General features: G+C 43.3%; 1 protein-coding gene across 1 annotated transcript in view; it reads right to left on the reverse strand.

Annotated features, from left to right (window-relative positions):
* DNAJA1 (DnaJ heat shock protein family (Hsp40) member A1) overlaps positions 1-18,230 on the reverse strand; it is a 257,885-nt gene that overhangs the window by 205,167 nt on the left and 34,488 nt on the right. Inside the window, exon 2 of the mRNA XM_033918184.1 lies at positions 11,213-11,357. Within this exon, the coding sequence (XP_033774075.1) occupies positions 11,213-11,344 (132 nt within the window). The 5' untranslated portion in view covers positions 11,345-11,357. The remainder of the gene's footprint in view (positions 1-11,212; positions 11,358-18,230) is intronic.

Consider the following 18,230-nt stretch of genomic DNA (forward strand, 5'->3'; position numbering starts at 1 on the left):
GGCTCTCTGCGCCAAAGAAAGCAGCAAAAAACTTGACGATGTCCTCAAAGATGTAACAATAATGGTTTACTTCATCATGGCGCGTGCTCTTAATTTTCGACAATTTCAAGCCCTTCTTGATGAGGTTCAGGCACAATATAACACTTTACTGATGTACAATAATGTCCGGTGGCTGAGCAGAGGACGAGTGTTAGAGAGATTTGTGGCCTGCTTGGAAGAAGTTAGGCTATTTATGAACGAAAAGGGGGAAGACTATCCTCAACTCACCAACATGGCCTGGCTTACCAACCTCATGTTCTTTACAGATTTTACTAACCACTTTAATGTGCTAAACAAAAAATTACAAGGCACGGGAAAAACAGCAGAAAGCATGTTTAGTGACATCAAAGCTTTTGAGAGAAAATTGCATGTTTTTGAAAAAGACCTTGAGAGTGGACAGCTAAAATATTTTCCCAACCTAAAAATACATTTGGATAATTCTACAACATTTGTGGACAGTCATAAAAAAACACCAGGAAATCCACAAAGCATATTCCACCATTGTAGCCGAAGCAAAGGAGAATTTTAGTAAAAGATTTTCTCAGTTCCGTAAGATGGAGACAACCCTTTCATTTATAACTTCCCCAGAAAAGTCCACATTTGAAGATCTTGATCTTTCCTGCTTACAGTGGTTGGATATTCAAAATTTGGAAATGGAGCTACTAGAATTTCAAGAAAGCTCTATCTGGAAAAGTAAATTCAATGACCTGCGTGCGGCTCTTGAACGTATTGAGTGTGAAAGGGTGACAAATGAAATCACTGCTAGCAGTTCTGAAAATGAAATCCTAAAAGCATGGAATTCTCTGCCAGACAATTTTAAGTCCATGAAAGCACTTGGGATTGCTCTTCTTACTTTGTTTGGGTCATCCTATGCTTGTGAGCAGCTGTTTTTGGCTTTGAATCATATAAAATCTGATGCTAGAAACAGATTAACGGATGACATGAGTGCTGCATGTGTTGCTCTGAAATTAACGCACTATGAGCCAAGGATTGACAAGTTATCAGCATGCATGCAACAACAAAAATCACATTAATTTTTTGAAGAGCATGCCCAATGCATATGTTTACATAAGCAGTGTTTTCAGTTTGCAGTTAAGACACTTTCTAAGTTATTTAAATATTATTTAAAGATGTTATTTAAAAAAGGGACTTTACATGGCCCTGTTGTATTCCAATCTGGAATTTCCAATAAAAACGGTTGGTTTAATTGAAAGCTCTTTTGTTTTCTTTACATCATATTATTAGAAATGTAATGATTTAACTATTTTCTAATTTGATTGTAAATTTTACAAAAAAACATGTATAGACTCTTTGGGAATACACACCGAGTCTTGACACAGTTAACAGTTTTAAAAAGTTTATCTTTTTTTTTACTCAGGATACATTTGACATGTTATGTGAATAATACATTTAAAATATCTTGTGTAACTGAATCAAATTCTTCCTAAATTCATTAAATTGAATGAAATCATTAAAACATTATAAATTGCCAATAAATTGAAATGAAAACCAAAGGATTGTGAATCAAATTGATTCTCTGACAATACAAAGATTCCAACCTTTAAAAATGATGTTCAGGCAACTTTATAAAGAGTTTTTAGATACTAAAATCTTAAGGTTTAATTGACATGCTGGCACTTTGAGGAAATTCTTTGGTTTTGTGCGGCAGTTTGGGCACTCGGGCTCAAAAAGGTTAGCCATCACTGCCACAGACACTTCTAGACTCTGCATTAGCAAAATTTTAAGCGACCCCAACTCATTCATTGCCAATGTCTTAGAGTCTGCTACTGATCTTGAACATGTCCCTACCTTTCAAGCATCCAGCTTTCAACCTGGACAATACTTATCTTGCATATATGACAATTCTTGGTGGATTGGTCATATATGTGAAATTTCAATGGAAGAATGTGACCTTCTGGTCAATTGTTTTGCATCCACAAGGTCTTGCACGGTTATTTCACTGGCCTCCCCGCAGAGACATATGCTAGATCCCTGAACAGCATTTTATTGCAGGCCTTAAATGCACCTACAACCACTTCATCAGACAGACAGTACACTTATCCACAAGCTATTTTGGCAAACGTTGATCAGACTTTCAAAACCATGTGCAAGAAATTGAGTTAAAAGTTGAATTTATGTGATTTCCTGATATTTGTCGGTTTGTATGCACACTTTAAATAAGAACATAAGAAGTTGCCCCCGCTGAGTTAGACCAGAGGTCCATCTTGCTCAGCGGTCCGCTCCTGCGGCGGCCCATCAGGCCTAGTGCCTGAACAGTGATCCCTGATTAATTTTATAACTTACCTCTAATCCCATCCCTATAATCTACCTCTACTCTTATCTGTACCCCTCAATCCCTTTGTCTTCCAAGTACCTATCCAAAGCTTCTTTGAACCCCTGTAGCGTGCTCCTGTTTATCACATCCTCCGGTAGCGAGTTCCATGTATCCACCACCATCTGTGTGAAAAAGAACTTCCTAGCATTTGTTAAACTTCTCCCCTTTCAATTTCTCCGAGTGCCCCCTTGTACTTGTTGATCCCCTTAATTTGAAAAATCTGTCCCTGTCTATTTTTTCTATGCCCTTCATGATCTTGAAGATTTGTATCATGTCTCCTCCAAGTCTCCGCTTTTGCAGGGAGAAAAGCCCTAGCCTTTTCAGTCTGTCAGTATATGAGAGGTCCTCCATACCCTTTATTAGCTTAGTTGCTCTTCTTTGAACTTTCTCAAGTACCTCCATGTCCTTCTTGAGGGATGCCAACCAGAATTGAACACAGTACTCCAGGTGCGGGCGCACCATAGCACGATACAGTGGCAGGATGACTTCCTTCTTTCTGGTCGTGATACCCTTCTTAATGATACCCAACATTTTGTTTGCTTTCCTTGAGGCTGTTGCACACTGCGCCGACACCTTCAATGTTGTGTCTACCATCACTCCCAGGTCTCTTTCAAGGTCGCTCACCCCTAGCGCTGATCCCCCCATTTTTTAAGTGAACATCGGGGTTTTTTTCCCTATATGTATGACTTTGCACTTCCCTATGTTGAAACTCATTTGCCATTTTTTGGCCCATTCTTCCAGTGTTGTCAGATCTTTTTGGAGATCTTTGCAGTCCTCCATGTTATTTACCTTGCGATATAATTTGGTGTCATCCGCAAATTTAATAACCTCACATTTTGTTCCTGCCTCCAGGTCGTTAATGAATATGTTGAAAAGTAGCGGTCCCAGCACCGACCCCTGTGGAACTCCGCTCGTGACCCATTGCCAATCTGAGTAATGGCCCTTTACTCCAACCCTCTGTTTCCTGTCCGCCAACCAGTTTTTGATCCATCGGTGGATCTCCCCTTGTACCCCATGGTTCCATAGCTTCCTTAGTAGTCTTTCATGTGGCACCTTGTCGAAGGCTTTTTGGAAGTCAAGGTAAATGATATCTATGGATTCCCCTTTATCCACCTGGCTGGTTACCCCCTCAAAGAAGTATAATAAGTTCGTTAGGCATGATCTGCCCTTGCAGAAGCCATGCTGGCTCGACTTTAGCTGCCCATAGTTGTCGATGTGTTCCCAGATGCTGTCCTTAATCAGTGCTTCCATCATCTTTCCCGGGACCGAGGTCAAGCTCACTGGCCTGTAGTTTCCTGGGTCTCCCCTTGAGCCTTTCTTGAAGATGGGCGTTGACATTTGCTATTTTCCAGTCTTCCGGAATCTCTCCAGTTTTTAAGGATAGGTTGCATATTTGTCGAAGTGGTTCAGCTATTTCGTTCCTTAGTTCCTTGAGTACCCTTGGGTGAATGCCATCCGGACCTGGCGATTTGTCGCTCTTTAGCCTGTCTATCTGCCGGAGGACATCCACCTTGCTTACCTCTAGTTGGACCAGATTTTCATCCTGCTCCCCCTTTACGATCTCCTCAGGTCCCGGAATGTTGGTTGTGTCCTCCCTCGTGAAGACTGACGTGAAGAACTTATTTAGCCTGTCAGCTATCTCCTTTTCTTCTTTTACCACTCCCTTTCTGTCCCCATCATCCAAGGGTCCCACTTCCTCCCTTGCTGGTTGCTTCCCCTTAACGTACCTGAAGAATGATTTGAAGTTTGTTGCTTCCCCCGCCAGTCTCTCTTCATATTCTCTTTTTGCTTTCCTAACCACTCGGTGACACTCCTTTTGGTGTTTTTTATGCTCCTTTTGGTTCTCCTCTGTTTTGTCCTTTTTCCATTTTTTGAATGATGCTTTCTTGTCACTTATCACCTTTTTTACTGCATTTTTTATCCACACTGGGTTTTTTGTTCTATTTTTTTTGCACCCTTTCCTGTACTTGGGGATGCACAGGTTCTGTGCTTCGTGCACTGTGCCCTTGAGTAGGGCCCAGGCATTTTCTACGGAGTCCATCTTCCTTGCGCTGTCGTTGAGTTTCTTTCTCACCATTTTCCTCATGGCATAATAATTCCCTTTTTTGAAGTTAAGTGCAGTCGTTGTAGTTCTTTTTACCTTTGATGATCCAATCTCTAGCCTGTACTGGATCGTGTTGTGATCACTGTTTCCTAGTGGGGCTAGTACCGCCACCTCCTTAGCGGGTCCCCCTAGTCCGTTGAGGATTAGGTCAAGAGTGGCATCACCCGTGTTGGTTCCGTGACCAGCTGTTCCATGAAACAATCCCTCCTGACCTCCAGGAATTTGGTCTCCCTCATGCAGTTTGAGTGCCCAATACTCCAGTTTATTCCCGGGAAGTTGAAGTCTCCCATCACCACCACACTTCTGCTTTTGCATACCTGCCTCAGTTCAGCCTCCAGATCCTGGTCGATTTCTTCCGTTTGTCCAGGTGGGCGATAGTACAGACCCAATTTTGTGTCTGCTCCAGTTCCTCCTGGTAGCTTAACCCATAGTGATTCCAAGTCGCCCGCCCTTACTGTTGTTTCCATCCTGGTTGAAGGTATGGATTCTTTTATGTATAACGCTATTCCTCCACCCTTCTTGTATGACCTATCACTCCCTATATAGTTTAAAACCTGGTAAAGCCACATCCCATTTATTGTCATCAGTCCACCACGTTTCTGTGACTCCAATTATGTCTAGTCCCTTTTTGCTGGCTAGGACTTCCAGCTCTCCCATTTTAGCCCTTAGGCTCCTAGCATTAGTGTATAAGCAAAGTAAGTCCCGTTTGTTTGCCTTTCTTGCTGTTTTTCCTCGTGGTTTGGCACTCCTGGCGTCACCCTCGTGAGTAGCCAGACCCCAAGTCTCGTCTCAGTCATCCTCCTCCTGTGGTGTGTCTGTTTCGTCCTCAGCTTGTTTCCCTGTTTTTGGTTGTCCCTCTGGAATCCGTTGTTCTCTATTAGTGCTGCTTGCCAGTTTTATTCTTGCACTAGACCCCTGCATTTCTCCCTTAGGTCCTTTTTCAAAAAGTTCCCACTCAGTCCTGAGCCCTCTTTTACAATGTCCTTGCTCAATATCTTTTGCCCGTGTCCCCTGCATTGCGTCCTTAGGTTCTTTTTCCAAAAATTCCCTCAGTCCCGATCCCTTTTTTACAATGTCCTTGCTCCATGTCCATGGCTCTGGGCCCCTGTAATGCATCCAAAGGCCCTTGTTCCAAAAATTTCCACTCAGTCCCGAGCCCTCTTTTACAATGTCCTTGCTCAGTATCCTTACTTGATACTTTTGTCCGATGTGTCAGATCGACTGTCGGCTTTCCCCTCTTCCTCAGTTTAAAGCCAAATCTATGACGCTCTGGACGTTGCGTGCCAGCATCCTCGTCCCCATGGTTTTTGCACTTTTCTTTTTTGTCTTTAAGCTTAGAAATTTATATGGTATTATCTGACTATTGGGAATGTTTTTCAGACAATGGATCAATAACTGATAAATATGTGGTCTCAGTGTATAATACACTTCTCATGATCTTCATGACCAGTGGCAGTGGGTATATGAAAATGCATGGATACAGGGAAGATCATCATAACAGTAACAATCTGAACGCAACTGTGAACTTCATGTACCTTGTTCATTTGCATACTTTCAATATTAAACATTCATGCGCACATACAACTAATACTTATTTTTGAAGCTTTAATTCTCAAAGAAAGGTTGGGTCTAAGATGAAACAGGATAGCTTCTGCAGCAAAAAACATGCTCTTTCAGGATGATATAAAAAAAAAAAACCAAAGAAAAACTATACATTACAGATATTTGAATCTGAAAAACAGTGAAAAATTTGCATATAGCCATATTTTTTTGGATGGTCATATCTTCAGCTTCACTTGACTGTAAAAGCTCATATTGCAAATCTTGGAAGTACCTCATGGTACATGTCTGCTGGTAAAGTTGTACCTTCAGCTGACTTACCTACCAGCAGCAGTATGGAGCCAAACTGTGCCAAAAATTTTTATTCGTGAATTTTTTTTGTCTACTTTGTTGACCTGTAGAAATGAAAGCACGTTCACAAAAGATTTCAAACTTGGCACGGAAACTTGCCCTAAGGTATTGTACCAAACTGCAAAATTTCAGACTCCTAAATAGTTTCCTTCTGCCGCAGTGCTTAAGCAACGTTGGCGTTTTAGGTTACACGAGATCAAATTGAGATAGATCCCAAAAAATTTGCAGTTTCATTTGAGACCCCAGACAACACCCCTGTAAAATTTGGTTGGATTTCAAAGGGGGGGGGGGGGTCGAGCTTGGGCGGTTTTCAGTATTGGTCCACTTGACATGGAATGACCCTACAGTGATATCGGCTGATACTGCCGAGGACACCTGCGACAGCAGAGGAACTGAGACCGAGGCAGAAGCGATGGCGGGAACCTCCTGCCTGCTCTCCAGAATCTCTGAGAGGGAACAGAGAGACAGGCTGGAATCCAAAGTAAGACCAGCACCCATCTGCTGCGCTGGATTCTAAGTGGAAGACAGGCATTGACTTTTTAACTAAAAAAGCCCGATACATCATATTCAAAATTTCCAGGGGAAAGAAGTCACCTGTGCACCACTGTTTTAGAGCGCTTAGACGATTTATGCGACTTTTCTACGGAACTGAGCTTGTGTTTTGCTGAAGCGCCTTCCGCACCCTTTTTAGGGACACCGGACGCGCCAGGTGCGTCTCAGATAGAAGTCAAGTCAAGGGGGGGCCTCTCCAGATGAGGTAAGCACGGAATCCGCGCACGCCTCGTCCCCCTCGCAGGCCACGGCACACATAATACATGACTGCGAATCCGCCAGCCAACCACCACATTTAAGGCATGAATCTAGGCCATCTGAGAAGTTTGGAGCGAAAATAAAGCTCCTAAATACAAAAAAAATATACTTTTGAAAGTTTTAAAGAAAATCCAAGATGGCCACCATAGGTGCCAATTTTGCCCTAAAAAGGCCCTGGAAGAACTCTGAGAACCCGGGAAAATGGCAATTTTGCTATTTTACAGGTGGAGGGTAAGGCATGAAGGGAAAACACCTATAAACCCCTTTCCAGACCTCACAGAGGCATGTGCTGAACTACAATCAAATGGCAAGCAGGCTTAACACAGACCACGCAAGGAGATCAGTACCTCAGGAGCTGAGAAAACTGGATTTCAGGACTTCTGACCATCTCACCTTCCCTATCACCTCAGTCAGTGGCTACCAGGACCTTTCAGAACAATTAAGGAAGTTACGTGGGCTGGTCCCAATCCCGGGCATGCCTTCATGAAACCGCACAGCCTGCACTCTACCCCTTAGCGGAAGGACCCAGAGCAAGATAACTCCCAATCCTAGAGCCACGATCTGTCCTGCAGGCTCTCCAGGGGGCTTACTACAACAGCAGGTAACTCCCCCCCCCTCAAAGTAGACAATGTTAGATACAAAGTCTGCAATCTCTCACCAAAGGATGTCCCCACAGGGTGAAACCGCAGCATTAGGGCAAGACCCGCGCCAAATATAAATTTACTTTACTAGAATTAAGAAAAAATAAAATATGAGCAGAAGAGATGAGCTCCTACAACAAGGCTTGTAGGAAACGAAACTGAGATTCCAGGGGAGTGTCACAAAGAATAACCAGGAGGAGGAGGGGTTAATCATTGGTTTTGAGTTCCTTACAATTCAGGGCTGGAAGGGATTGATTACCCTACCGTTCAGCCTCCAGAGGGATTGTACAAGAATTGCTCATACATTCTAGGAGTATTGCTCACACATTTCACATGGTCACTCACAAAAATACTTGCAAATCTAGAAAATTGTTTTTTAGGGCCTGTTGCTCACATGAGAATTTGCACGTACCTGGCCAATCCTTGGAGGGAGTATTTGCCTGTGCCATCTGCTGCTTAAATGGTTAGCAGTGTGTTTTATAATGTGTGCTTTCCCCTCTCCTCTTTTTCTGGTCAATAAAGAGAATAACTCAATGGAAGTTCCTAGGTGTAAACTGTTCGTTGGCTGATCTCCCCACACTTCCTGAGGCAGAATTTTCAGGCTAAAAAGGAAACCAAAATGAAGTCCGTGCCACCCCTGCTCTCCTCTGCAGTGCAGCCCCGCTTTAAACACACAGGTTAAAAATACTGGCTCACGCTGCGGGAAAGACAGCAGAGAGCAGGAGAGTCAGGGCGCTGATTCCTTTTGGGGCAGAGCAGGAGATTCGGTTGCTAATTCCTTTCATGGGTGAGAGAAGAGTGGCAGAGATGCAGGCAGAGTGGCAGGGCAGGGATTTTAGGGCGGCAGAGAGCAGGAAAAGACGTAAGCGACTGGTCCTCAGCAGTCGCTTCTTTTTTGATCAGCCAGCCCAGTCGCTGTTCCTTAAATTGTTTAGTTGAATCGCTGTCTTACTACATTTGCATGCCATTTTCCTCATTTGCATGCGTGGATCATACTGGGTGAAGACAGGATCGGCCAGAAAGTTTATGAATCGGGTCACAATCGGTGTCCTTAGTGAATCTAGCCCAAAGTAATTTCCTTGTGGAATTTCCTGAAAAATTTCTTAAGTTCTCATAGTTTGTTTTTAAAGTGTCAAACCTTAAAAAAGGAAGTCATAATGAGCATTGGAAAATAATTAACTAATAAAAATAGTGCACATTTAATTTTCCCCACCACCAAATTTCCCCGTCCCACCCGGCTACTTTTTCCATGCCACCAGACTGGAAAAAATTTCTGGGGAGAACACTGCACATGTGAAAATATGCTGCCTGCTTGTCCTAGGATAAACCCTTATCAGTTTTGAGTACCTTCCAGAGGTATCAAGGGACGCAGACTATACCAAGAAATATTCCCCAGACCATAACCCTGCCACCACCCGTTTGTGTACATCCAACAATGGTTGCTAGGTATTTGTTCTCAGCAGTTTCACGCCTGACACACCAACATCCATCCTTTTGATGGAGATCAAAACATGATTCATTGGAGAAGGCAACCCTCTCTGCCAGTCGGTACAAATCCAATGTCAGTACTCCTATGCAAACTGTAGCCATTTTATTGCTATGAACCCTTGTGAGCATGGGTGCAATCACCAGCCATCTGCTCCGAAACCCCATTTGCAACAGTTTTGCTGCAGTCATTTTGGACACACATCTGAAAGCCTCTTGGTTCATTTGGATGGTGAGTTGCTCCATGGTAGCATGTCAATTGACCCATACCAACCTGCGAAGCCGATGTTCACCTCTTGTATTGATGGCTCGTGCTACCATCAATAAGGTTCTATTTACCTACTCACTGTATACTTCACAGCAGCAGCCCGTAAACAGTTCAAACTCCACAGTTTCCAAATGCTGCCGCCCTCAGCCCAGAAGTCGATCATGCCTTTTTCAATGTCCAATAAATCACGCTTTTTTCCCCCCATGACAGCCACAGTTGTGCAATTGTTCCATTAGCTATGCGTCCCTGATGTCAGAGGTAAGTGGTTGTGCTGCCCGATTCAGGAAAAAACAAATTTCGATTCAGCCTATTAAATAGATTTTTCGATTCAATTTTCTTGCCCAATTGGGTGGTTTTTCCCAAACATCCTGGTGGGTTTATTTTATAGCCTCTTCACCCCCTTTGCCTTCTCCTACCCACACTAGTCCTGTGGTGAAAAAAAATAAAACACTTTTCCTCTCTCTGTTAAATCCTAGCTCATGTTCACGGTCCAACACCAGCTCTGGAAGGATACACATTTCAAATCTGACATATTGTAATCGCAAAACAGAAAATAAAATTACTTTTCCTACCTTTTGTCGTCTGGTTATTTTTGGTCTGGTTGTCTTCTGATCAGGCTCTCCTTTCTTCTTTCTCCGTGCTAACCATCCATCTTCCATCTGTCCTCCCCTTCTGTTTCCCTTTCCTCCCCCGGAGGTCCGGCATCTTTCCTTTTTTTCATCTCCATCCCCTCACAGCTGCAGCAATGGACCCCACCATCTCTCCTTTTCTCAACTACCCTTTCATCCAGCATCTCTCTTCTGTTTCCCTGTTCCTATTCTCTTCTCTAGTACTGTCCCCCTTGTGTCCCTGTTCCTATGCTCCCTCCATACCCAGCATCTTATCTCTCCCCATTTCCAGCTTCTTCTTTCTCTCCTCCTTACCTCTTGTATCCCCTTGCCCAGGTACAGGCTTTCTCCTACTATCTCTCCTGCCATCCTGCCCACCTATTTTGGAGCAGGGTGCAAGGATAGCTATAGCACTAGCGATGCTGCAGGCTGCTGTATTAGCTTAAAGGTAAAAGCAGGGAAGCTGGGGGGAGGCCTTTCTGACTGACCCCCCCCCCCTCAAGCAGGAGCGGCAGCGGACAGGCCAGCAAGAGGCAGCGCTGCAGCTCCTGCTTTAGGCAGGCACGGGGGAAAGGTCGGTCATTGAAACAGGAGGCCGAATTTTTTGAAAATTGAATCGTTCGAATCTATGTGAATCGGGCAGCACTAATAAGCAGTGGTCATAATGTGCCTTGATTGTCCATTTTGGTTTAATTTGTTGTGAACTGATGTGTTTCTAGAGCTGTATATCAAACTTAATTAAAAACTTGAAACTTCTCATAGTTGTACCAGGCCATATGTTCCATATACTAGAGCCAGAGAAATACAAGGGAACTGAAGCCAGCAACCATCTATAAAAGGAGAGTGAAGTCAGCTCCAATGTTTTTCTCTGGCTCCATCAGCTGGAACATAACCCAATCTAGCAATGACAATATGGAATAAGCAAATAATCCTCATCACTACACTACTCCAGAAGCATGGGGAATAGGAAGAAGCAAAAAAAAAAAAACCCAACCACAAGCACACCCTTACCTTTTCACCTTCATTTGGATTCTTATCTGGGTGGTATTTAAGTGCTAGTTTCCGATAGGCTTTTTTGAGTTCCTCTTGGGAAGCATTAGGTTTTACCCCCAAAACATCATAATAAGCAGTTTCTTTCACCATCTTTTTCTATAACCTGTATCAAAAGATTAAAAATTAGAAATGAGCGTCATTATCTATTTTACTCATCTTTGTGTTTTAAATATGATCAAACTGAAACAAAAAAACTGTTGGAAGAGACAACTTAAAGCCTTTCTGTGCAGTTGCTGAAGTTCCACCCCCTACTCCCCCCCCCATGTGAATTACTCCAATTCAGGAGGTTCTCAGCCCATTTCTCAGAACATATCCGGTTAGTCATGTATTGTGATTATCCTGAAAACCTATGTAGGAGAGATTTACATGAATTACTCCACCATATGCAAATCTCATGTATATTCACTGTGGCTATCCTGAAAACTTGACTGGCTGGTTATGTCCCAATGACTGGATTTGAGAAGGAAAAATTATGTTCTTACCTGTTAATTTTCTTTCCTTTAGACGCAGCAGATGAATCCAGAGACTAGTGGGATAGCACACATTTGTCAGCAGGTGGAGATATAGAACTGATTTATAGGTTGTCCCTCTTGGATGTAACGACTCCAGTCCACTTAGTATCGCTCCTTGCCCAAGTATCGGAAAACAGCAATATCACTAATATGAACAAAAACTTATTTCTCATAACAAGTATAAAATTAAACTATACAACTGCCAACCATAACATCCAAAAAGCAAACCAATCACAAATACACAGAAACAGGGGGGCTCTGGATTCATCTGCTGCATCTAAAGGAAAGAAAATTAACAGGTAAGAATTTAATTTTTCCTTCCTTAACAACAGCAGCAGATGAATCCAGAGACTAGTGGGATGTAGCAAAGCAATCTTCAATCTGGGTGGGAAGCAAACACTGCCTCCTCAATGACCGAAGCGCCAAAAGCAGCCTCCACCTGCACTGCCATATCCAAATCGGTAATGATTAGAATAGGTATTCTTGGAAAACCACATAGCTACCTGACAAATCTCCTCCAAAGCCCCCTGGACTCAGCCCATGACGTCGCCACTGCTCGGATCTAATAAGCACAGAGATCCTCCGGCAACAGATTTCCTGCCAGCAAATAAGAGGAAGAAATCGCCTCTCTGACCCATCGAGTGATGGAAGCTCTGGACGCTGCCAAACCATTGTTGCATCCCGAAAACAGAAAGAGGTGATCCAAACGCCTAAAGTCATTAGTAACCTGCAGATAGTGGAGAAGTATCCTACAGACATCTAGGACACTGTTCTTCAACCACAGGTCCGCAGGAAATTTCTGCCGGTTCGTGCAGGGCCGGCAAGATTAAGGTGACCATAGGTCCTGTTTTCAGACTCTGTCCCTACCTGTCGCGCACAAAAAAAAAAAAGCAGCCTCCCTCCTTCCTTTCCCCGGGTCAGCTGCTATAGTACAGTTACTTACCGTAACAGTTGTTATCCAGGGACGGCAGGCAGATATTCTCACACATGGGTGACGTCACCGAGCCCCGCAGCAGACAGCCTCGAAAGCAGACTTGCTTGAAGATCTTTATAAGAACTTCCGAGTGCTGCACTGCACAAGCGCGCGTGCCTTCCCGCCTAAACTAGGGGGGCGCATCTCCTGTGAAGATCCTCAGTTCAGATACCTAGCCAAGAAGCCAACCAGGGGAGGTGGGAGGGTCATGAGAATATCTGCCTGCTGTCCTTGGATAACAACTATTATGGTAAGTAACTGTACTTTATCCCAGGACAAGCAGGCAGCATATTCTCACACATGGGTAACCTCCAAGCTAAGCATAAAGGGATGGAGGGAGAGTTGGCAATTCAGGAAAAAAGATTTTGCAAAACAGATTGGCCAAAATGGCCATCCCTTCTAGAGAAAGTATCTAGACAGTAATGAGAGATGAACGTATGAACTGAGGATCAAGTGGCAGCCTTGCAGATTTCCTCAATAGGAGTTGATCTGAGGAAAACTACAGATGCCGCCATAGCTCAAACTTTATGGCCCGTGACTCGACCCTGCAGAGGAAGACCAGCCTGAGCATAGCAGAAAGAGATGCAAACAGCCATCCAGTTGGAGATGGTTCGCTTCGAGATAGGACGTCCCAACTTATTTGGATCAAAGGAGACGAAAAGTTGAGGATTCTGTGAGGTTGAGTGCGTTGTAGGTAGAAAGCCAAGGCACGCTTGCAGTCCAAAGTATGAAGCGCCACTTCTCCAGGATGAGAATTAGGTTTTGGGGAAAATAAAAAAATAAAAAATTGGCAGAACAATAGATTGATTGAGATGAAATTCTGAAACAACTTTAGGTAAGAATTGAGGATGAGTACAGAGGACCACCTTGTCATGGTGGAAAACTGTGAAAGGTGGGTCCGCAACCAAAGCTTGTAACTCACTGACTCGTCAAACAGACGCGAGGGCAATCAAGAACACAACCTTCCAAGTGAGATACTCGAGGTGAGCTTTATCAATTGGTTCAAATGGAGGTTTCATCAGTTGAGCTAAAACAACATTGAGATCCCAGACCACTTTGAGGCGGTCTAAGTTGCGGATGAACATTAAAGAGACCTTTCATAAATCGGGAAACCGTAGGATGTGTAGAGAGAGGTTTCCCATCAAGAGGCTGATGAAAAGCAGTAATCGCACTGAGATGGACTCAAATAGATGTAGACTGAAGTCCAGATTGTGATAAGTGAAGTAAATAATCCAAAACAGAAGCCAAGGAGGTAGACGTTGGCTGTAACTGACGGGTAGAACACCAAATAGAAAATCTAGTCCACTTCTGGTTGTAACACTGGCGAGTGGACAGCTTTCTGGAAGCTACTAATATCTTGAACAGACTGAGAGAACTGGAAAGAGTCGTTTAGATTGAAAGGAACCAAGCTGTTAAGTGCAGCGACTGCAAGTTGGATGGAGTAAGGAACCATGACTGAGTAAGCAGAGAAGGAAAAACTGGTAGAAGTAGAGGCTCCCTGATGCTGAGTTGAAGTAGAAGGGAGTACCATGGTTGTCTGGGCCACCGAGAAGCTATGAGAATCATAGTGGCACATGTTGACTTGAGGTTTACAAGAGTCCTGAGTATCAGCGGAAACGGAGGGAAGGCATAAAGAAACTGATCCCTCCAGTCCAGAAGAAAAGCATCTGCCTCTTAGACGCTGATCAGAGTATATCCGGGAGCAAAAGTGAGGCAGCTTGTAGTTGAGGGGGGACGCGAAGAGATCTATCTGCGGGGACCCCATCGAGCAAAAACTTGACGAAGTGTGGGAGAACTGAGTGTCCACTCGTGAGGTTGTAGAAGGTGACTCAAGTTGTCCGCCAGACAGTTGTGTTGACCTTGAATGTAGACAGCTCTGAGAAAAATGTTGCAATGAATCACCCAAGTCCACATCCTCAGAGCCTCCTGGCACAGGGAATGAGAACCTGTTCCTCCCTGTTTGTTGACATAATACATGGCTACCTGGTTGTCCGTCCGCAAGAGAACCACAGTGTCGTGAAGAAGATGCTGAAAGGCTTTGAAAGCATTGAAAATTGCTCCGAGTTCCAACAGATTGATATGACAACGACGGTCCTGCAAAGTCCACAGACCCTGTGTATGAAGGCTGTCGACATGGGCTCCCCAAGCGTAAGTGGATGAGTCTGTGGTAAGGACTTTCTGATGAGGCAGAGTGTGGAACAGCAAACCTCTGGAAAGATTGGAAGATAGCATCCACCAGTGGAGAGACTGCTTCAATAAAGGAGTTACTGTAATCTGCTGAGAAGGCAGGTCGATCGCCTGTTGCCACTGGGATGCCAGAGTCCACTGAGGAATACGAAGGTGAAGTCTGGCAAAAGGAATCACGTGAACTGTAGAAGCCATGTGGCCGAGTAGAATCATCATTTGCTTTGCAGAAATAGATGGAAGACGATACATCTGATGACAAAGGCGAATGAGGGTATCTCGACGTGATAGAGATAGAAACGCTCTGAGACGGACAGTATCCAGGTTGGCCCCAATGAATTGGAGAGATTGAGATGGGGGTCAACTGGGATTTTGGAAAGTTGATTTCAAACCCCAGACTTTGGAGGAATAGAATAGTCTGTTGGGTCGCTGCAATAACCCCTTGTTGAGAGGGGGCTTTGATTAGCCAGTCGTCGAGGTATGGAAAAACTTGAAGACCTTGAGTACATAGAGCTGCAGCCACCACCACCAGACATTTTGTGAAGACTCTGGGGGAAGAGGCGAGTCCGAAAGGGAGGACTCTGTATTGTAGATGAAGATCTCCCACCTGGAATCTGAGATATTTGTGAGAGGCTGGGTGAATGGGGATATGGGTATAAGCCTCTTTGAGATCCAGCGAGCACATCCAATCTCCCTGATTCATCAGGGAATACAAGGTGGGCAATGAGAGCATCCAAAACTTCTCTTTGACCAGGAATTTGTTGAGAGCTCTGAGGTACAGAATGGGTCGAAGATCCCCCATCTTCTTTGGAACCAAAAAGTAATGGGAGTAGAACTCCAAGTTCCACTGAGAAAGAGGAATCTCCGACAGCTCGAAGGCGAAGAAGCGCCTGAGCTTCTTGAAGAAGAGGAAGTTGCGACCGATTGGAAGGACACTCTCTTGGAGGGTGATTTGGAGGTAGTTGAAGAAAATGAAGAGAATATCCCTCTTGCAGAATGGTGAAAACCCAGAGGTCGGATGTGATGATTTCCCACCGATGGTAAAAATGGGAAAGATGACCTCCTATGGGCAGAAGAGAATTCCGATGCAGGGAGATTGGAATGCTCAAGCTAGGAACGTCAAAAAGACTGAGCTGGCTTGGTGGCAGCAGGAGTTTGAGACTTCTATTGATGTTGCTGCTGCTGAGGACGACGAAGTGGAGGCCTGGAAAAAGCAGGAGTCGTTTTCCGAGGGTAACGACATTGTGTCTGTTTGTATGTCCGAACTGGAGGTGTCTTGGGCTTTGGTCGAATGAGAGAAGCAAAAGAGCGCTCATGTTCCGAGAGACGCTTAGTAGCCGCTTCAATGGAATCATCAAATAATTCATTACCCTGGCCAATCGATCTTGAAGATTGGGATCCATGTCAACGATACGTAGCCAAGCCAGTATATGCATGGCTACAGCAAACGCAGATACTTGAGATGATAATTCAAAAGCATCATAGGAAGCCTGTAGCATGAAGAGTCTCAACTCGGAAAGAGTCTTGAGGATTTGCTTAAACTCCGAAAGACGGGTTTTGGAAATGTCCGGATAAAAGGAAGGCAACAATTTCAAAAAAATGGTTGAAATAGGTAGAAAAAGTGTAATTATAATTAAGAACTCTGTTGGCCATCATCGAGTTTTGGTATAAACAACGGCCAAACTTGTCAATGGTATGACCCTCCCTGCCTGGTGGTACTGCAGCATAAAGCTTGGAAGGATGAGCCTTTTTCAAATATGAGTCCACCACCAGGGACTGATGGGATAATTGAGATTTTTCAAATCCCTTACAGGGAACAGTACGGTATCTGGATTCCAATTTGGAAGGAATAGTCGTAATAGAATAAGGAGTTTCCATATTCCGCATGTTTGTTTAAGGACTAGAGTCATAGGTAATCTCAAAGTCTCTTTGGGAGGATGAGAAAGTTCCATGTCGGTTAAGTACTCTGGAGTATACTTAGAATCGGAATGAAGATCCAAAAACAAACTTAGCAAAAGTTTCAAGTTTCAAGTTTATTCAAAATTTGTCGAATCGCTTATTTAAATTTACTAAGCGATTTACAAAAACAAGAAAAATAATACAAATACAAGGTTAGTTAAACTTTAATACAATGTTAAAAATTGAGTTAAAATTATACAGACTAACAGACACATAAGGAAAGAAGGGTAAAATTACATATGTATAAAAAAATAAAAGGTGTGAGGTAAAAAAAAAAAAACATGAGGTAAGGGAAGGGAATAAGGAAGAAGATGGAATTATGAAGGCATTAGGGAAATTGTTTTCATATATTATATGCGTCCTTAAAAAGGAAACTTTTTAAGCTACTTTTAAACTGCTTTAAATCCTTTTCAGTTCTAAGATACAGGGGCAAGTTATTCCATAATTGTGGGGCTATGACTGAAAATATATCAGTACGACGAGTTCCAATTATTTTTAGTGAAGGAACTGTTAAAAGATTTTGATTGGTTGATCTTAATGTGCGAGGGGTACAGTAAGGGATAAGTAGTCTGTTAATAAATTGAGGTTCGTTTGTGCTCAAAGTTTTAAAAACTAAAAGTAGTATTTTAAAAGTAAAACGATGAGAGATAGGGAGCCAATGAGATTCAATAAAAAGTGGTGTGACGTGGTCAAATTTTTTACAGTTATGTATTAGTTTAATTGCTGTGTTTTGGACTATTTGGAGACGTCTTTTCTCTTTCTGAGAGATGTTAAATAATAATGCATTACAATAATCCATTTTTGAAATAATGAGTGAATGAATAAGTATGTTTAAAGATTTAGGTTCTAGAAATTTAGCGATTGATCTGATCATACGTAATCTAAAAAAAGATATTCTAATTGTATTTGTAATATGTTCATGAAAGGTTAATCCATCATCAATTGTGACTCCTAAGATTTTTAGGGAGCTTACTAGGTTTATTTGTTCATTATTTAAAGTAAAGAAGTACATTTGGTGGAGGACTCATCAGGTGAAGGAGTACGAGACCTTGGAGCCACAGAATAGGAAGGAGACGCCTCTCTAGCGTATTGAGACAAAGGTTCAGACTCGAGACGCATGGAAGAAGCTGCACTCCCTGCCTGGGGTGGAGTCATCGAATGTTTACGCTTCAGACTCCACAAAGGTGACGTCCCTGGAGATCGAGGCACAGAATGTGTCGATGCAGGAGGAGAAAAGGCTCGTACAGTTGGCTTTGATGGAGGAATCCTTGATCTTGAGAAACTCCGGGTCGAGGCCTGTCGAGATCGATACTTGTATTTTGCTGTAGAAGAACGAGACACAGATGCC

Source organism: Geotrypetes seraphini, chromosome 1, assembly GCF_902459505.1.
Source record: "Geotrypetes seraphini chromosome 1, aGeoSer1.1, whole genome shotgun sequence".
NCBI lineage: Eukaryota > Metazoa > Chordata > Amphibia > Gymnophiona > Dermophiidae > Geotrypetes > Geotrypetes seraphini.